Here is a 21,998-nt window from a genome sequence, read left to right as displayed (position 1 = left end):
TCTTGTGTGGTTTTTCCTATAGAATATAGTGAGCAAGGACATTTAATGCAGTATATAACATTTTTTGTCAGACAATTAGTGTGGTTTCTTAGAGTCCAGTTTTTTCCATCGATACAGCACGTCTTGGTTATTGTTGTGGTTTGACATGCAGTACATGAACCACAGGGAAAATGTCCCATTATCGGTGGTAGGCCCCAGATGTTTTGAATGGTGTTTGCGATCGGTTCTTTATATGCTTTTACCAGATGGTCCCTTAAGTTACGTGCCCTTTTAAAAGCAAAACGTGGTACTGGTAGTTGTGGTTCAATCTTTTGGATCAAATGCCAATTCCTTACTACCTTATTAAGGGTGTTTATCATATCATTAATTTAACCCTTCTCAATATTATTGTACTTATTGATAATTCCCTAAAACTGATGGGTCATCTGAATTACAATGATTTGATAGTTACTACACAAACCCACCGTTTTCAGTGATACCACCTCCATCAAGTTTGTTACATAGTCAGCCCACCTTTATACCTCCCATGTTTAGAAGAGCTAGCTGGTACATGATAGGTTTTAAAACCATCAATATGGATGGCATCAAGAGACCAGGTCTCTTGCAGGCATAGTATATCTATGTCCTTAATAAAATCATACCAGATAGGGTTATTTATTTTTGAGCGAAGGCCTGCAATATTCCAGAAAGCTAACCTCGGCCCTTTCTTTGAGAAAGTCCCCAACAGTTCCTGCGGGGAGATTTCCTGCTGTCGGTCACCCTCGCTGGCTGCCGCTGCGTGTTCTATCACTATATCTAACCCCACGCTAGAAATATTTCCAGCCTCAGTGGTAGGGCGTCAGTTGACTCCTTCCAGTCCACTCAGAGCTGAATAGCGATTAACCCCTTCATATCTTGGGGCCTGCGCCTTTCAATTCCTCTTAATCAGTTATATGTTCCTCAATGTAATAGCAGTGGGGTGCCATGAGCTGTTCACTACATAGTGTGAAGTGCAATAAAAATAGTTAAGTTCCCACCTTGCCAAAAATGCCAAACTTTGGCCTCCATTCAATGTTTAAACATATGACAGGATAGAATGTGCTCAGTGCAAGTGAATATCAAATAGAAAAATAAAAAAAAAAACAGATAAAAGATCTTAGAATAAAAATTGTGTCATAAAATGTCAAGTTCAAACAGTATACTCATTGTATACTGATCAATACATGGAGGGAGGGGCAGTTCAATATGTATATAAATATTGAAGTAACATATTATAAAAAGACGGAATAAAATTGAAACTGCATCACAGGGAACACCCATAGTTCATACAATAAAGGGATGCTAGAGGCAGGTACAGCAATCCTCACTGGAGTTCAACCCACGTGGAGTCTTCGTGTCTAAACTTCTAATGTACCTAGTTTCGAATGCATTTAGTATGGACTCGCGATTTTCTCCTCTACGTAGGGGGGCAACTTGATCCACCACAAAGTACCTCAGAGACTCACTCCTATTATTGTGACAGTCCTTACAGTGACGTGCGACTGGATATGTCTGGTCGCTGGTGTGGATTGCCCGAATGTGCTGGAGTATCCGTTTGTGAACCTGCAACTTGGTGCTACCAACATATTGCAGGCCACACCGACACTCCAGCACATAAATTGCGAATTCACTGCAACATGTCAACTGTTTAGAGATGTGGCATGGTACATCACTAAAAGGAGTGGAGTACGGAGGCCTGTTAACCCCATGTTTGCAAGCCTTACAGGTTGCACATTTCTTAAAGCCCTTGATGTTGTTTAACCAAGTTGTATTGGTGCGTAGTTCTGGGCTTGATTTAACCAATGCATTGCTAAGGGAACGTGCTTTTCTAAATGCGACATCAGGCTTGCCTGGCATGAGGTCATTACACACCAGACTCCACTTTTTATTCAATATTTTGCGAAGTGACTGGTGTTTCCGACTATAAGTTGTAATCAGTCTGACCGGTTAAGAATCTGGAACATTCGATACTTGGGATTTTTTGATCAACAGTGTGTGTCATTCCTAGGAACATTGTTGGCTCTAGTAATAGATGAATCAATTACTGTAGCTTTGTAGCCTCGAGTCAGGAATCTATTCAGTTCAGTGTCAGAGCTGCACACACGTCTTATATGCAGCATTTCCCCATAGAGGATGCTGCGTATCAGGTGCCCCGGGTAGTGACTGGTGGCATGTAAAAGCTTATTGCCAGCTGTGATTTTCCTGTGGAGTCTGGTCTCTACTTTTTTGTCTTTGACATAGATCTCAACATCAAGAAAAAATGCCTGCTGAGGACTAATGTTGGATGTGAATTTGAGGTTGAGTTTGTTTGCATTCAATTTAGAAATAAAATCAATTGCCTCTAGTTCAGTACCACGCCAAATTAAAAAGATATCGTCAATGAATCGATACCAGTGTACAACATGTTTGATGACCACATCATGGTGGATGCCATAAAGGACCTGCTCCTCCCAGCAACCCATGTGCAAACAGGCATAGCTGGGAGAGAAGCAGGTCCCCATGCCAACACCCCTCACCTATTGGAAATATTGATTCAAAAACAAACAGGTTGTTGTTCAGAAAGATATTAGGGAGATCAGCATTTTGTTGTGCTCAGCCATCTCAATAGGCCGCCGTCCTAAATAATGATTTACAGCTCTTAACCCATCCACATGGTGGATGCTAGTGTATAGGGATGAAATGTCTAAGGTGATGAACCAATAATCCTCCACCCATGTGAGATCAGATATCTTTCTCAAAAAGTCACTAGTGCCTTGAATATACGAGGGTAAGGATTTAACATGTTCCTGCAAAAAAGGCATCAATATAGATTGTGGCATTCTCCAGTAAGCTCTTCCTTGCTGAAATAATTTGTCTCCCTGGAGGTTTCTTTATATCCTTGTGGACCTTAGGGATGAAATAAATTACTGGGGTCAACGGAAAGTCATTTTTCATGAATTTAAACTCATCAATACTAATTAGACCTGCACTCCTCCAAGCCATAATAAGTATATAGAATTCAAGTTGAGTTGATTTGATTCTGGCAAGGTCGCAGTGTTATATAACAGAGCGCCATTTACAGTGAGATTTGTAGGGGTGCATCATATGTACAAGTAGTCAGCACCCGCATATATAGAGGACTTTTAATCATATTTAGATGCAATATGGGATAAAGAATTAGATGAATTGCAATTCTACCATTGCTGTTTAACATGGAGATGTTGTTGAAATGAAATCTTTCACTAATAAGATGTATGTTTAGATGATAACTATTGTGCCTAGAGGCTGCATTATTGAAATGTGTAACGGTGTTTTTATATACTCCATAACTAGCTTAAAGTAGAAAATGTATTTGGCTGTTAAGGTTAGCGGCCTAGTGAATCGAGGGATTGCTTATGTGTGATGTTGGGCCTATAAACCAAACAGAGGCCTAGTTCAGAGAAATGATGTAGGCCTGTTCGAAAATGTCTTGCTTAACATTTAACTGTAGAAGTGTTTTATGAAAGGCTTTTAGAAAATGTTGCAACATTATTAGACTGTGAGCCTATTTGCGTGTATTTCTTTGCAGGTGCATCTCCAAGTAGACTGTAGAGTAGAAGGGCCCATTGTGTATGAGTGTTAGAAATGCTAGACTCAGACATGGAGGAGTAGACCAGGAATTCAAAGAAGCAACTTGAAGGGATGAAGAGCCTGGGACCCAAGGACGTCTGCATTGACGAGGATGGACAGGCGCCATAACGGAAGATTTCGAAAGTCGACACCTTCTAGTGGGGCGTACCTGAAGGCGTGTCATTCAAATTGTGGGGTTTCGTATTAGGGACAGCACCCCGAGGGTGGAGGCAGAGCAGACGAGCTGAGGAGCTAGAGAGAGCGTTTTTTTGGGCAAAGAGCTTAGTTGCGAAGCAGGAGTCTCTAGTCAAAGAGAGAATGTGGGCGAACTTCTTTGGGAAGTCACCACGGCTGACACCTTTTGGTTAGGTTGGGCTATTGTTGAGTAGGGATGTCACTTAGTATAGTGTAGGGACAGACTAATCTGAATTTAGGTCGATTATCCTAATGAGTACCAGATCACAGGTTATAGCAATCTTGTTTAGTCTGATGATTCTGGAATGGATTCTCGTATTATTCATCAGCTGCTTGAGACTTTTCCGTAGGATTATGTTTGTATTAGTGCCGGTTTATCTTTTGAACCTCTTGCTGAGGTGTCTGTACCTTCAGTTGTTTTTGGTTATGTAATAAACCTTTAAACTCAGTCCTTAGTCAGTGGTTCTTTGGGGAAAGCAGATGGAAATCTTTGGAATTGAATTAATTATGACCATATTGCCTAATTCATTCTATGACAGGTAAAAAGGTCCAGTCGACCTGAGACGGGATTCTGGAGAATGGTAAGCAGACTCTAGAGTTGAAATCCCGCCTTACCATAACATTGATGGTCATTAAGTTGTGCATATGCTTCTTCCATATACAGAGTGCGGGGCCATAGGATCACATTTCCTCCTTTATGCCCGAATTGCAGGTCTAAAATGGGGAATGGAACAGTGAAGTGTGACTTTGAAATCACCCCACATGGGGAAAAATCTTTTATTTGATGTTTGGAGTCACGGCAGTATCCGTTGGAAATACTGAGGACTTTGCAGTACTGCTGATACCATAATGCACTTAACAAAGGAGGTGCTGAACTGTTCCTAGAACGAGGGGGAAGTTAAAGTAAAGACTGGCGTGACCGGAGGTGTAAATATTACACCTTGGGGCATCCATTTTGTTGCATGCATTTGCCTCACACACCCCGAGGGATGTCATGCTTCATCATCGGCGGTTGCTCCTCGTCGGGGGGGCGGTGCAATCCCCGACGGGCGCACCTCAAAGAGGGGCACTTTGGCGGAGATCTTTTGTATCCAACTGCCCTATGGTGAAGTGCGGGTGTGTGGGCAAGGGAGCAGGTGAGCCTGGTGTGATAATTAAAATGCAGCACGGGGTGCCGGAAACTATTTTATTCTGGTGGTCCCCCTACTACAATTAAAATCGTGAATACAAGCTCGCTTGGTGTCACCTCAAAAAAGTGAAAAATTATAAAATAAGGAACTTAAAAACATGCCAGTGTCATGTATGTGGTGTGGGTATATATTACCTAGATATATCTATCCGAGTTCGGCGGAGATGGGTAGGTGTCCCCACGCGGTCACGGGCTGATTAAGCTGAATCTGAAGGCTTAACCTCGATGTACCGACCCGCCGACCACTCATGTGGCACTTAGTTCTTGACCATTAGGCATAGGACTGTCCACGGAGGTAAAATATTCCCACACCACATACATGACACTGGCATGTTTTTAAGTTCCTTATTTTATAATTTTTCACTTTTTTGAGGTCCTGATGAATCGCAGGAGATTTATCCAATTGCGAGAAACATGTTGACCACTTATTATTTTCCTTAGCTCGACAAGGGTCACTCTACCTAACGAGGTGACACCAAGCGAGCTTGTATTCACGATTTTAATTGTAGTAGGGGGACCACCAGAATAAAATAGTTTCCGGCACCCCGTGCTGCATTTTAATTATCACACCAGGCTCACCTGCTCCCTTGCCCACACACCCGCACTTCACCATAGGGCAGTTGGATACAAAAGATCTCCGCCAAAGTGCCCCTCTTTGAGGTGTGCCCGTCGGGGATTGCACCGCCCCCCCCGACGAGGAGCAACCGCCGATGATGAAGCATGACATCCCTCGGGGTGTGTGAGGCAAATACATCCAACAAAATGGATGCCCCAAGGTGTAATATTTACACCTCCGGTCACGCCAGTCTTTACTTTAACTTCCCCCTCGTTCTAGGAACAGTTCAGCACCTCCTTTGTTGAATGCTAATCACGGACACATGCTGTAACTGGACCTTCCACTCTCAAAAGTGGTAACTAGTGTCCTTTGATCAATTGATCACTCTCCCTCCCTTTGATAAAGACCATAATGCACTTGCCACATGAACCCGAATAAGGGCGGGACTGCACAGGTTTTAAAGCAGGTGTGCTGCAAGGTAGCTGTCTTTGACTTTGTCTGTGACCAAGGACGAGGTGTCCGAAACCAGTCAGGCTGGAATGAACTGTATTTTAAAGTCGGGCGCCGTTATCCTTTTCCGACCTCAATAAAGAGGAATAATCACCTGTTTGAGCGTTCTCACTGCAAGGACCATACATACACACAAATACAAAGAACCCCACGAGTAGTCTCCCTGTACCACTTACTTGTGCCGGGTGCGTTGTCGGTTCAGTTGACAACCACTATCCTCGATTGTGGAAGTGGAGTTGATAAATTAGGTAGTACTATTTAAAGGTCCCATGGAGGGTAAAAAAGCATCCCTCTGAGGGCCGTGGCTCGAAATTGGATGGGAGCATGAGTGTGCATGATCAGCATCATTGTGTCCCCTACTGGGGCGGCTTTGCCGTGCGAGGCATCGTCTAGCAATGCCAGGAAGCCGGGAGAATTTGTGCGCATAGTTAGTTGGCCTAAGATGTCCAGTAAAATTGTTATTGATATAAACAGATGTTCGAGTACCACCACGACCAAAAACCAACATACAACAAATTTACAAAGCATAACCAGAGCAAGAACCGTTGTAGGAGGATGGATATCTGACTATGGTTACCCCAAACTTTTTGCCTAGTGTTTAGCTGGTTTTCGACTTAGTTGGCCTGGGATCCTGCTAATCAGGGCCCCAGGCTATCTGCTCTCTCTTAAAATGGACTCCATGCACCCTAGGTGCATAACCAAATTTGGTACTGGACACCTTATCAGACCCTGTACAGTGCACTATTGGTGCCCAGGGCATAGGTGCATCCAAGGCCTACCAGGGGCTGCAGCATATCTTTTGCCACCCCTGGCTGGTTCTTAAATTGACACAACTGGCTGATCACTCAGCTGGGGCAAGGTGGTGTAATCACCCCTTGCTTAGATATAGTATACCTATGTCTAAACCTATATCTGGACACATATATACCCATCAGCCACTCCTATGGCAGGCCTTAACAATCCTGGAGGCAGAGTGCTTGGTTTTATGTGAGATGGTGCTCTAGCATGAGCTGAGCCTGTCTGCAGCTTTCGGAACCATTTCCTTATAGCTGTTCTAGTGATACTGCCATACCATATACTCTTAAGTGCATTATAAACCTAGCAGTTAATGCTAACTTTGGTTTGGCTTTATCAAAACATGTCGTGTTTGGTGTCATACACTTTGGAATACTACCCCCTCGCCAGTTCTGGCGACGGGGGTAGCATTCCACCCTTCTAGAGGGAGAAGACATGTTACTTACTGCAAATGCGGTTAATCCTAACCAGAGCCCCAGCATCACAAAATGGATGCTGCTGCCACAGACACATGTCTGGCCCCCTGCTGCTGACCGAAACTCAACAGAGGAGGCTTTATCAAAGGATCTCCTGTCACAGGGAGGTGTTACACCACCCCAGACAGGAGATAGTGGATTGTAGCAGGGAGGGTTGAAAGAAACTAGACACTGCCTGGGGCGCACAAGGTGTCCCCAAGCAAATGCCAGCCAAACCGGTTCGGGGACTTTCCAGCCCCAGTCCTGGCGGGAAGCTGCACAAAGGAAAAGGGGTGTAACCACCCCCTTCCTGGGTCCCACCCATAGGAGGGACCTAGCAGGTAATCCAGCCCCCAGATTTGGAATATAGGTGGGAGCAGTGCCAATGCACATCAGATTATCCGGACTGAAACTTATGAAACGAAACTCTGGACCCTTCGACATCCCACTCGACGTGGAAGACTGAAGAATCTCCCTTGTGGTCAAGGAGTGACCACCCTGTGCAAACAGGCACCATCCAGCACCTTGATGTTTGCTTTGTTACAGTTCCTGCCGAAACTCGTGCAACAGAGACCAACAAGAGCTAGCTATCCTGACTTCCAACAGCCCGATCCACAGTCCATGCAGAGCTGGCACCCGTGGAGGTGGCCTGAAGCGTGGGAGCGGCCATCTTGAATAAACCTTAAAGCGCTGACCGTGCAGCACCCGAGGCTTCCTCGATGCTTTGCATTAAAGTTTGAGAAGCACCAGCCCCGAGCAGCTTTTGTACCAAAGCTCACCCCTCCACACTTGACGAGTGCTGCGTGGGGCCCTTTTGCATTTTCCTGCTTGACGCGTTGGTCCAGTCACTTGCACGTTGGCTATTGGCCCCAGAACCAACGAACTTAAGAATTTACACAGCTGGTCTGGTTGCTCAAGACTGGCACTCACTCCCCTGAAAAGGAGCACCCGCTGAGACCTTGCTGGTCCGAGTGTTCAGCCATCTTCGAATCCTGCATGGGTTGCCTTTGCCAAGGCTTGTTGACTCCGATCGTAAAGCCGACACCGCCAACAGCGAGAACCTTTGTGAGACAGCTCTCGATTCACTCCAGCACATCCTCGGTGCCCCAGACACCACGTGGCAGCGGAGAGAAGCTACATGACATCGACCTGATTGCGCCAGACATTGCCTGGTTCCTTCCTGGTCACTGGCTAGTGACCCAGACTCTGTCCCCCTCTGCATTCAGGTACCCTTCAAGTTCGATCCACCCTTGGATCACACCGGACACTTCTCTTCTGGACGCCTGCAGCATCTTCATCTACAGGCACCTTAGAACTGCGTGACGAAACCCGACACATCTTTGCACCTGGGCACCCGCTTCCTGTGGGTGAGTTAACACTTGAACGACGATGCTTCTGTAGAGAACTACACCTCTAGTGTCCAACTCTAAAGTTTTGTCCTTCTAGTCCAGTCGGAAGACTCTTAAAACTGTAAAACAGTAACTTTTACGCACCATTAACTTTACATTGGTGCAAGCTTGTGCTTTCTGCACTGCACCCGAATCCCGTGGGCTACTCCCGTCCTAACTGTGGTTAGTCCAGTGTAGTCCAAGCAATTCCCAAGGCCCTAGGCCTTACCCCCGATCGATTAGTGATGGTTATACCACTTTTTTGATACATGGTTTGAGTGGACACTGGCCTCATCCAAAAACATGCAACTTGTATATGTTATATTGTGCTTTTGTTTAAACGCTTGTGCTTCATTGCTCATAAAGAGTAGTGGGGATTATTCTGAGAATAAATACATATATTTTTATAATATATAACTTGTGTGGTGTCCTTTCATTTGGTATTACAGGATTGCATATGGTAAAACAGCTGGCTTCACATGCCCTCTTGAATTATGCCTTTAAGGCTGCTTAGTCCATGCTACCCCTAGGATTGCTTGTCTATAAGGTTGACTTACAACCATCACCATAAGGGATTGTTTGGACTGATACAAGGTGCCCACAGAACTGTGGACATCATATACCAGGCCAACTTCTCACAACCGTGTATCATAACGAATACCTGAAAACAAGCACCGTAAATGGTTACAGATATTACCTTGCTTCTTAAAGGAACTGAGTCAGGAGGATCTTGTGATGGATTAACAGATTGGAAGGAGTAAGGGGGCAGGCTCATAAAGCTACATCTCATGATCACACGCATTGACAAGGGAATGAACGATGCATGTTGTCCTAGTGACACAATAAATCAACCTAAGTTGAGACTAGCTGGGCGGTCTACAATGGACTCCTGGCTATGCACAAGTACAGATCGAGTTCGGTAGGGTGCCTTGTGTTATGGAAGGTTTTTCTAACCAAAGTATCTGGGTGTCCATTATAAGGAATGCAAGAAAATGGGAACCCCGCCATGCTATTAAACACAGTGGACAATGAAAGAGGTTATTAAATGAACTTGAACTCTGCCTTGCTAAAAAAATACAGAAGACCAGTGGTTTAATTATATCTTCAGCCAGAATACCTCACTGCAAGGTCAGTAAGCATTTAGTCAGCTAGGCAAAACAAGAATCCTTTGACGTTCAAGTGACACAAAGGGACCTTAAAACTGGTGTATAGAGCATCCACTAACCAATGAAGATTGACATTTGCCGTGTCCGCTACGACAATAAAAAAAAATAAAACACTTTATATTCAACAGCCTTCCTAATGGTTTGTATAAAGTAAAGAAACAAAAAGACAGAATAACCTTCACATCTATTTAATAAACAAATTGACTGAAAAAGTATGGCTATCATTACAAGAGAATCCCACCTTCAAAACATTTTCATATATATTTCATAGATATCCAACCCCAGCTAATTTAAACGGGTGCAATTCAAGCTCTTGCTCACAAGATGAATGGCGGCATTGTAGACAATAAGACGACTGCAGTGGGAGTGAGAACTTAGTTGTAGTATACTTGGATTTCCATGGCAAAGAGACAATCCTCTAAGGGATAACTGCATATATTTCACAGAGAAACCGTGACCAGACCAGTCCTATTCTCCACAGGACATAAAAAAATTTTTTTTTAAAAAAAGAACGCATACGTAATAGAATGGCCTCAGATAAATGATCTATTGTTGTATTCACTCAGACTGCGATAAATATATAGGATAACAGATGCAGGGAACAGTACATCCAGTTTGTGCAATCCCCTTCAACATCAACAATAAGGTGAATGCAACCACCTGCTGTCAGCACCAGTAGACATGATCAAGAGGGACAGTATCCTTTTTACTTGTTGTTTGGGAAAAAATAGTCGGAATGGCCCAGCACCTTTTGTCGGAAAGTGCCCCTTTTCTATGGCCCCCCGCATTTTGCCCTACTGTGGATGGTTCTGACTCTGAAAGTCCAATGGAGCCTGCTAACCAGACCCCCCGCCCCCGTGCTCCCTCCTAAAAATCTGAGACATGTAAATTGGTAACCCCAATTGGCAAGTTCTTCAATCCCCTTACAGGTCCCTGGTAAGTGGTACCAGTGATACCTAGGGCATGTGAGTTAAATGGGTCACCAGACCCTGAAGCACTAATTGTGCCACTCTGAGTGACACAAGTAAACAGATGAAAGCAATCCTTACTTGATGCAAACAGCTCAAACTCGACTTTGCACACACCATGTGGTGCAAGGTCAAAGCACTTTTTAAATACATGCCAGTCGCCACTAAGGTAGGCCTCCTGAGCCCAGGAGGCATGTTACATTATATTAGAGATGGACATGTAAGTGCATATAAATATGCACTATTCTAAGTAAATTAATGGATGGCATCATCTATTACTGTCCTTGAAGCCTAATGCTTAAACCACCTGGCTGGTACTTTGCAATACACCTTCAATGTTTTTACTGCACTCATTTTTTAATGTTTTATGGTGTAATCATGGAAGGATTTATAGGCTATGAAAAATCATCTCAGTGAGGTCTAAGTGTATAGATACCAAACAGAATTATCTAAGCATTGGAGGTGTGCAGTGGGCAATATTTTTTATCAGCTGCATTTAGTTCTATTTACTTGCCTGATCCTACTAACCCCCCCCCCCCCAAAAAAAAAACGAACCAGGATCCACTTGATGGTGCAAGCAAACATTTGAAACCTAAAAACATTCTCAATAAGTGACAATGGTTTTAAATATTATACAAATATAGTAATGTCTGTCACATACTTTTCAAATGATGACACTACTTGTCCCAGGAAACACATTGGTGGGAGTAGAAGCTGGCAAGTTAAAAAGGGGTGGGGTGGGATAAAATGATAATAGCTATGCAAGCACTGTGCAGAAATCAAGCACAATCAAATAAATTCAAACAATCCCATGCAAAGCCTCTAAATTCTTGGAGACTTGGAGTGGAAACTCATCATGATACAGGTACCCATGGGTGATAAGACATTGCTTCTGCAGATGGTGTATACCTCTGAAAAAAACTGTGTCCTTATTGTACCATAGAAAGCTATTAGAAGATTGGAATACTTGATAGGTTGCAGTTGTTGCAGAGCCGGGAAACCCAATTCACATATAATGAAGACATCCTTGTTGTTGGATCTTATGGAACCAGGAATGATCCCACAATCCACAACAATCTGTTGAGTCCATCAGTCCCATGCATACTCAGTTTTCAAACCTACATTTTAGGATTATAATTAATAACATATTAAAACATCTAGTGGGTGGGAATGGAAAAGAAGGCTACTCAAGGTTATATAGGACTTTGACATGAAATACAGTGAACTGTGGCAGCCGGCAACAAAAGAAAGCAATGATACTTTTATATTGACATGCTTGCTCCTCTTTTTCATCCCAAATAGGTCAGATTAAGTGGAGACATACAAGTGAGAAAATTATTCTCACAGGAACACAAGTGTGAGAGCCAACAATGAGGAAAGCTCCCTTGTCTTCTGGAAGTGACACTTAAGGATTGCTAAATGAGGGTCCACATGGGTAGGGTGAAAGGTCAAATAACATTCAGACACAAAGCCCCAAAGGGTGAAAGCAAGCAAGGCTGTGAAAATGTTTAGGACATTTTTGCATAACTTTTTTTTTTATATAGAAGAAAAGGCTTCCTTGTACTGTGATAACCAACAGACAACCATAAATCGACTTTTAAATAATATTACCTATGGAGTGAACTTAAACATTGCAACTGCCATTTAATTAACTTACCATGCATTTCCATCCTTCTTTAAAATATACCTGAAGAAAAAAAAAATAACATTTACATGTATAGATATAGAAATGTACACTAGGCAGTAAAAAAAAAAATCTAGAACACATGAGTTTGCATATAATGGAAAAAGAATGTGGCTCATTTATTCATTATCATGGATAATTTTGATAGCTGGTCATATGAGGATGTATACATTCATAAGAAAGTCTGGTTCAGTCAAGAGTACAGCATTATGTAAAGTCATTAACAACGGGCTGATGGAAAGTTTTGCAGATCGCGCATCAAAAAGATTGTGGGGCCCCAGGAGTGCTCCTTTATAAGTAACAAACATACATGCTTCGGAAAGCAAAAAAACTTGGCACCTCTAGCACCAGCTAAAGGAATGCCATGTCCAATGCCCCATTGTAATAATTAGGCAAGGCCAAATTCTCTTACATTGCTGTCACTTTCTGGTCGCTGCTATTGTTGGCTGTGCTAATGCCAGATGCTTTTAACAAAAAAAGGCAATCCGCCATCTTAAAACATTAAAAAAAAATGTTCATACTTTCAAGATGGTCATCATAGTGTAAAATGCAATTTGATTATGCAACACAATGGCCACCTAGAAAGCATGAAAGTATTTTTTTTAAAACCCAAGGTAGCTGTACATTGTGCCATGCAATGTGCTGGCCATCTTCAGAATATAGAAAATAACGTTCCAGACTTAGGTTTGCCACTGTGTTACATAATGTCTTCCATTCTGAAAGTATGAAAATATTATGATCTATGCTTTTAACATGGGTGTTGCTACTTTTGGCGTTGCCAATGCACATTTAAAAACATCTGGCATTGACACAACAAATAACATTGTGGAAGAGGGCAGCAGGAGGGGACAGGAAAGGGGGAGAAGACGGAGGGGGGGTGAAGAGTGCCTCTTGAGGCACAAGAAAGTGCTGAAGGACCACTATCATGGGCATCACAAAGCCGCCACCTAGCATGCTGTGCAACACTAGACAATATCTGTGAATGAAGGAAAACTGGAGGGTGCTCAAGATCTTCCCTGTGGAGAGGAGTGAGAGAAGTAGCTGAGGAGATACAGAACGAACTAGAGCAAGGAGCATGACATGTTCTCCAACAGACTGCTACTGGAGAGAAAAAATATTCTAATAATCCCAGGAGGAAGGATATAACTAAGCCAATTTAAAGTGAGGATAAAGAAGAAATTCTTCAGGTGATGGATAAACACGGCTACAGGGAGAGAAACCATCCAAGAAAGAGAAGCATACTTAGACAACAAAGCCATCCATTCATGAGCAAGAGGCTTACCCAAAGCTAACTCTGTATTGTTGTACTCAATCCGTCTGTGAGAGAAATCTGAAGCCGTCTGTACTAAGCCAGGAAAAAAACGTGGTGCAGACTTTCTTTAGCACTCTATAGATGAGGCAGCAGGAGGGCAGAATCCTCAAAGGTGAAGTCCTGTTGCATAAAGATAATTTGTTCCAACCCCTTTCCTTGTCGTAGCTTTAACCAGAAGAGAAGCAGTTTAAATTATTTTTTTTTCAAAGGAACACAGGAAAATCAATTCTACTACAGGAGTCACACATTGAATAATCACGTGGAAAAGGAAGGCTACTTTTCTGTCTCAATTCATTTACAAACCCTTAGGTAAAATGAATAACGTCTGAGCTCTAGCCAAGGCACCGTTCAAGCACAATTTGAGAATGAATGCGAACAAATTGGGTAAGTGGAGAAAGAGCAAAAGTCAGTCAGAAATGTATTACGTTTCAAATCTGTTCACTTTGCAATAGTTTTACTTTAGAGTTTTGTTTTTTAATTCTCTAACTGCCAATCAGAAGCCTCAGAGCATATACAGTGGAAACAAGTTCAACCTGTTGAAGGCCAGACTAAACCAGATTGCCCTTTTCAGAGTTATTTATTGCCACTCTAAATTCTTTCATTGTTTTCATGTTGACCGTTTCCCACAAGAGTATAATAAATGCTTCTCTTGCTCAAAGCTTGGCGGCCTTCCCTCTTAGACCCTCCGCCCTTGAAGGAATGATCATTTTAGTACCCTTGACAAGCCGACCCTGAAGGTTGAAGACATCCGATTTAGAGTAAACACCTCAAGAAAGGGGATGCAAACATAGAAGGAAGTCATACACCACTAAACATCATGAGAAGCCGACCAACAGTTGTCAGATTTTTACAAAGTAGGCCCTTACCGTTTGAAAAACTCCACACCCTCAGCAGACAATTATCAACCAAAGGGAAGGCACACTGATACCAACAGAAGACGCACAGCCACAGTAGATACAGGCAGCTGTGCAATTAAGCAGAAATGTGGCAGTTACAACACACCCAGCGTCATACACACAACAATTACAACAGGCACAAACAACTGTATTAGGAAAACAAGTATTGGCAAAGATAATAGGTCTCTCCTTTAGGACAGGTTGGCTTTGCCAATGGTTTCTAGTGATGATGTATGCCGTGGGTACTTGTAAACATTTCCTAGGGTCCAAAAAGTATGGTCTGTCATGTGGCCAAGGGCTGTATCGATAACAAGCACCATGGGTGTCAGGTGGGTGTAAGTTGTGCATAGGTGGAGCAAAGAATGTTCATATTGTGGATTGAGAGTTATTTTGAGGGTTTCATTACATACTGCCTTATACATTGTGCCCCCAGTCTGTAGAAAAGTGACTGATTTGACAATATCATTGTTAGACCCGTCAGCCCTTTGGGTGGTCCCTCCTAATTATTTATTTATTTTGTTCCCTTTTTGCCTCCTAACTCTTCTTTTTGTTTGTCCACTGGAATTTTTGGCGTTGCCCTAGGGGTTAGGTGCTACCTTGCCCCTCTAACTTTTTGAGGCCTAGTTGCCACACAAAATCGTGAACACAAAGACTTAAAATGGTGGCCTATACCTGTCACATATTTTTACCTCAGGGACTGGCACCATAGGAGAGTATGGGAAAAGCTCTAGAACCTTCCAGCTGGTTCTGGAAGCCAAGGGCCAGTGTCAGGGCGGCCATTTTGAAGAGTGACCAGAGAGAACCTAGGTGAAGTTAGTGAGGAGTGAAGGAGTGGGGAGACAGGCGCACAGATAGGAGTTAGACTGTCCCTTGGGCCGGCTGCTCTGCTGACGTGGTCCCCTACCTATTGACTGAGCCCCGAAATCCCTTCGCTATTTATCGCCCTCTGGTCCTGGGAGGTATCCTGTGAGGTGACGTAAATAACTGGCTTGGGGAATCACCTGAGAACGGGCCGGACTGGAAAAGAGTTGGTTCAGCTGTCGTCTCCTCCTTTTAAGCAATCCAGTCTGAATTGTCCCTTCTCAGAAAGTGTGGGAGTAAATCTATTTGCGCCACATCCCAAAAGAGACCTTGGGCCATATCAAAGTGTAGAGAGAAACAATCCTACCTAGTAGTGGTCGGCGAGTGGCGACCCAGTCACCGGACTTCTGTTGCTGATTCTTAGGCCCCTGTGGTAGAGATCCCGCGGGAAGGGCCTGTTAGTGTCAGCCGGGCGGTGAACTGGGGAAGCCAGCCGTGTGGAGTACTGAGCAGTAGGCGAGTGAGATTCCGGAAGAAAGGAGGCCGGCATGCTTAGTTCCCGCCCCTCTGACGAGCGAGGCGTGGTTGGGACGCGGAACTGAAGAGGCGAAGAAGCCGCAGCGGAGCTCAGACCCAGATAGCTGCTGGACTCCTGCAGCGCGGGGGCCAGAATCACGCCGAATCGTGGTGGTGGACAGGAGTGGTAGCGTGGGCAAGTGTGAGGCCGAGACGCCCCCCCTCACAACGCGGTAAGGCCGAAAGAGTGAGTGCCCGGCCCTAGGTTTAAAAAGGGCCTTGCAGCGAATGGCAGAGTTGTGGTGGGAGGGGAGAGTCTGCCGAACCCGGGCTAACAGGCCTCAATTACTTTGTCAGTCACCGGAGGGGACAGAAAACCAACCACCGGGTTTGGGGATATCCTCGCAGCTGTTTCGGCCCCTTGCTTCCATTTCCTAAAAGTGCGTGACTTTCTCTGACCGGATTCCTGCACCTGCTTCGTAAAATCCTGCAGGGAGCAGTCTCCGGATTGAGGGGTAAATTGCTGCTCACGGAGATCGGGGTATCAGAACTGCCCCAGGAGTAATAAGAAAGAAGGTACTGATTGGGGAAAGGGGAAAGTTACCTCTGCTACTCCCCACAGATTGTGCCAAAGAACAGAACTGAAAACTCCGGTCAAACACTGTGGTCAGAGTGAATTATAGGGTGGTATGTAAACATTAAAGTATCCTACCTGTTTACTTTCACTGCTCCAGCCACCTAAGCCTTGGTACTAACGTGCTGTTAATGAAACCATATTGTATACCTGAATCTCCCAGCTTAAAATGTATTAAAACCCCAAGGCTAAAGAACGACTTAGTGTTATTGACGGAAGTTCTACCTTTGCTGAATATCTTCACTGACACTGTAGAGAGTTAACTGAGCGCAAGAAGTGCAAGGGTGAAAATAGACCTCCTATAAGAAAGAGGAGAGAAGTGTAATCAATGCGATTTGCTAATGTGATGTTGCTGATAACTAAATGTGGATTTATTTAATGTACTGAACCTAAATTCTGCTAAAGGACAATGAAATACTGAAAAGAGTTTTTATAAAGTAGACCGTATTTTTCTAAACTGGTGTAGTGTCATCTTTTTGTGGATGGGCGCTGAGTTAGTATACGAAGTGTGATGCAAACACAGCACAATTGCTTTGGAGTTTAGTCCTACCCATTCTGTGCCAGGTTACCCTATGTGGAGTGGTGACCCCAGGTCCAACAATCATGTTATGCTTTATCTAAATTGCTGGTTCCGTGGGATTCTTTTCTGTAGATTTACACAACCCAATTCACTTTAAGGCTTCAAATAATATTGCCCTGTTTATGCTTAAACATACATATAAATGTCATCAAAATCAAATAAAGTACGGGCAGCGCATTGCTCAAAAGGTGTACTTATGTTATGTTATGTTATATTAATTTCTTATGCGCACAGATACTCCAGCCAAGGAGCGTCCCGGCGCAGAGACAAGGTAGTACATAACACGAGAAAATAATATTACATAAAGAAACAATTTAAAACAGGAATGTTTTTATAGCCCTCCGAAAGGTCAAAAGATCCTCCAATAAGCGAATTTCCACAGGGAGGGAGTTCCACGCTACTGCAGCTTTTACACTGAAAGAGCGGCCACCCATACGACTAAGCCTGAATCTGGGGACCACAGCAAGGGCCAGACCCTGGGAGCGGAGGGTGCGGGTGGGAACATAGAAGGAAAGACAGCTGGATAAAATTTCCGGGCCTATACCTCTCAAGATCTTGAAAGCAAGACACAGCACCTTAAAGAGGATAAGCTTCCTTACCGGAAGTCAATGTAGGGAGCGCAAAACATTTGTCACCGAACAGAATCTGGGCAGGCCGACAATCGCCCTCGCCGCAGCATTCTGAACCCGCTGCAGACGAGTTAGCTCGGCCTGGTTGGCCCCGGCCAGAAGAGAGCTAGCATAATCCAGGCGAGAGATGATGGTTGCCTGGATCATCAGCTGCCTGGTCGGGGCATCGAAGAACTTGAGAACAGGTCTCAAACCTCTTAACAGACCGAAGCAGCAGGCAGCAGTTTTTTTGGTGTGCCCTACAAAAGTGAGGCCCGCATCCAGCCAGACCCCCAAATTTTTCACCTCCAACACCGGGGTTGGAGTGGGTCCCAGCTCTGTAGGCCACCATTGATCGCCCCACAGCTCCACTCCCTTGCCGACCACCATCACCTCTGTTTTTGTGGCATTTAGCTGGAGACAGTTACCTGTCAACCAGCTAGCCACCGCCTTCAGTCCAGACTGAAACCTAGGGGCCTCAGTCTCCGCGTCCCCGCTGAGAGTAACCGCCAGCTGTGTGTCGTCGGCATATGAGACCAAAGTTAGGCCCCACTGCCTAGCGACATCAGCCAGCGGTCTCACGTAAAGATTGAACAACGTGAGACTCAGCGAGGACCCCTGCGGGACCCCCATGGCCAGTGGTTGGATCTTGGACTTGAAGGGAGGAATGGCAACACAGAAGGAGCGGTCGTCGAGGAAGGAGCGGAACCATTGCAACGCCTGGCCACCAATGCCATACTCCTCAAGCCGATGCAGGAGGATGCTGTGAGATACCGTGTCAAAGGCGGCGCTAAGGTCTAACAATATAAGCGCCGCCGTTTGACCAGCATCCAGCCTTGCACGGAGATGTTCCACCATCACAAGTAACGCGGTCTCCGTGCTGTGACCAGCACGGAAGCCGTTGTGTGGGGTCAAGGGCATTGGTCCGGACAAGATGTTCAGACAGGGCTAAGTTGACATGGGCCTCTGCGATCTTTGCCGGCCAGGGTAGCAGCGAGATGGGACGGTAACTTTCAGGCTTAGACGGGTCCAGTGAGGACTTTTTAATAATTGGGGACACCACAGCTTGCTTCCACCTAACTGGCACCACGCCAGATTCCAAGGAAAGGTTGACAAGGGACTGCACAGCCAAGCGTCCTATAAAAGCCTGATCTCGGAAGAGAGCAGGCCTTACTGGATCAGAGGGAGATCCAGATTTGATCTGCAACGCAAGTTTGTCAAACCCATCCGTGGTAAGAAGGGGGAAGGCAAGCAGAGTAGACTGATGAGGTGGCCCACTGGTACTCTCCCAACCGGGCCCTATGCTAGAGAATGTCCGGTATATAGCTTGGACCTTCCCCAAGAAATATGCAGCAAGGGATTCACAGTGGGAGAGAGAGGTTACAGTCACGGAGGTCGTCCGCTTTGCCATAAGATCTTTTACGGCCTTAAAAATGGCCTTCGACGGATTAGCACTGTTCCTGAATTCTGCAGCATAAAAAGCCGCTCGAGCTCGGCAAATAGCCCGATGGTAGAGCTTTACGGACCTGGCATATTGAGCTTTTAAATCAGCCCCATAGGTCTTACGCCAGGCCCTCTCCGCCCGTCTATGTGCAGTATTTACAATGATACATGTAGTACATAATAAGTTATCGTTCTAGTCTTTCATAGAATACCTATTCTTAGTGTTCTGCATTCTGTATTCTTTGTATGCTGACTTGGTAGATTCGACTTTGTGGCAGTTGACTGTTTGCTGCCGCACTGGAGGGTCTGCTCTTTCTTGACTACTTAACTACAATAAAGGAACTCATTTATAATCATCATATCTCCCGCCTATTTACTACAATATTTTGGCGACAACTTTCAATGGACCCATCGACCTTCCCGGCCCAGCAAGTCAAGAACAAAGCAGAGCTGACCAACCAGAGATGAATTCATCATTTTAAAACATTTCAACTGTACACGGAGTACATCAACTGAGACACCTCGTCTTCTCCTCTAAACGGCAAGTGAAAAAATTAAGTGTTTGATGTTACTATCTTCTCTTGTCCGCTTACCTCAGTTGATCTCCACTCGCTCTGCCTACTCCTAGCTCCTGTCGCTCCTTCTCTTAGAATGATGACGTACTAGAATGTCTAAAGGAGTAAGCGATTGTTTGACTGACATAAACTAGTCTGCGCGCTCAAATCGTGCCAGAGTCCCTGCCAGTGTGACGCATTCTTCTGCATAATCACGCCAGCGCCGCAAGCTACGCTCCTACGTCTAACGTCTCCACGCTGAGGAAGCCACATTGAATCCCCATAGTAACCAATTCATCTCCGGCAAAGCAACGACGATGCGCATGTCTTTCGCGCGTCCCTATCAAGTAAACATTCATTTTATTCAGTTTTAAAAGCGGAAGAATAATACTCATACACTGTTTTCAATATTGACAATATTTTCAGACTAATTCTTTGAAAATTCGTCTTATTTCGTTTTTTTTAACTGACTCTCTTAAATAACAGTTACTACTCAAAGATGTCGGAGCAAGTAGCTCCTCATAGTGGTGCTGTAGTCTTACCACCCAGCTTCCTATCCAACCCAGGACAACCCAGCATATTATGGGAAGATTGGTTCCCCATGTTCGAGAATTATTTAGATGCCTTAGATGCACAAGAATATTCTGCTAAGAGGAAAAAAGCTCTACTCTTAAGTTCACTGGGTAAGGAGGGCCAACGTGTTTTTAGGTTTCTGCCACAGGCTGGTGCACAGGCTCCTGTTGACGAATATAAGGAAGCAATTTCTCGTCTCGAAGTAAGATATGCAAAGGAAGAAAACCTTGTAATGAACAGATACAAGTTTTATACCAAGAGTCAGAAAACAGGAGAAACTATAGATGACTTTGTTTCAAGATTGCGAGAAATGTCTGTAAAATGCAAATTTGGTAATATGACAGACGAACTAATTAGGGACCAGCTAATAGTACAATGTAATAACAAAAAAATTCAAGAGCGCCTATGGGCAGCAAAACACCCTAATCTTCAAACAGCAATTGACTTGGCAAAAGTTGTGGAACAATCTGAAGGATGTATGAGAGAATTAGAAAAGAGAACTAATTCAAGTGACATTAATGAAGTGTCTTGCCATTCTCATAATTATTCTACGCAAGAGGAAGAAGAGCAAGACGATGTTGCTGTTGTCAAACAGAAGAAATTATTCAACAAAAAGACGTTGAATGTTAGGAGTCAAAATAATTTTAGACCTTTTCCTTCAAAACAATGCATTAGATGTGGTAGTTTGGGTCACACGTCTGACTCAAAATTTTGTTTTGCATCCAAACAAGAATGTATGAAATGTGGTAAGATAGGACATTATGCTCGAGTATGTAGGAGCAAAGCTCGTCCTTCAGTCTCATGTGTGAATGATATTACAGACGATGATGACAATAACAAAATTTTAGTAGTAGAAAATGTTGAGTACTCTCAACATGAAGACCACAAGAGAAGAAATAGACCAAAAGCGCTTTTCATTATTAATGACAAAAATGTACAATTGATGGTTGACACTGGTTCGCGATACACCATTGTACCCAATTCTCTTTATATGGATACGTGGGGTTTAGGTTCACTAATTCCAAAAGATATTTCTCCTGGCGGATATCAAGGAGAACCCCTAAACATTTTAGGCTATTTTGAAGCGAACATAAAGTTTCTGACTAGACAAATTTTTGGAAAAGTATATGTTTCTGAATCTGGCCCAGCTATACTAGGTTGGGTACATCAATATGACCTCTACATAATAGTTAATCCCCGTGCTAATCCCCAAGTCATGGTAGTCGGAGATACTTCCCATACTATCAAATTTTGAAGATGTTTTTGGAGAAAATTTGGGTCGACTCAAGGGCTACTCTCATAAAATAATTCTCAAACCAGATTCAATTCCTATCCAACACAAAGTGCGACGCATTCCAATTGTCATTAGAGATGAAGTCAAGTCTCTACTTGATGATATGTTAGCGTCAGGTGTTATTGAACCTGTAGAAGCCTCCCCGTGGGTTTCGCCTATTGTCGTCACCAAGAAATCTGACGGTAAACTCCGGTTCTGTGTGGACCTCAGGTCACTTAATCATTGTGTCGTAGCCGACACTTTTCCCTTACCAAATATAGCTGAACTAGTTACCA

The 21,998-nt window shown here is 44.1% G+C and overlaps 1 protein-coding gene across 2 annotated transcripts in view; it reads right to left on the bottom strand.

Annotated features, from left to right (window-relative positions):
- LOC144792904 (phospholipid scramblase 1-like) overlaps positions 1–21,998 on the bottom strand; it is a 353,744-nt gene that overhangs the window by 281,469 nt on the left and 50,277 nt on the right. Inside the window, exons 2-3 of one of the 2 annotated variants that reach the window (XM_078668109.1) lie at positions 13,795–13,989; positions 12,486–12,515 (exon numbers count right to left, since the gene is read on the bottom strand). In XM_078668109.1, the coding sequence (XP_078524235.1) occupies positions 12,486–12,498 (13 nt within the window). In that variant the 5' untranslated portion in view covers positions 12,499–12,515; positions 13,795–13,989. The remainder of the gene's footprint in view (positions 1–12,485; positions 12,516–13,794; positions 13,990–21,998) is intronic. The other variant, XM_078668108.1, reaches the window with a different exon arrangement.

The sequence above is a fragment of the Lissotriton helveticus genome, chromosome 11 (assembly GCF_964261635.1).
Source record: "Lissotriton helveticus chromosome 11, aLisHel1.1, whole genome shotgun sequence".
Taxonomy (NCBI): domain Eukaryota; kingdom Metazoa; phylum Chordata; class Amphibia; order Caudata; family Salamandridae; genus Lissotriton; species Lissotriton helveticus.
Note: the sequence above shows the minus strand (reverse complement) of the source record. Positions and strands in the feature narration are given on the sequence as shown.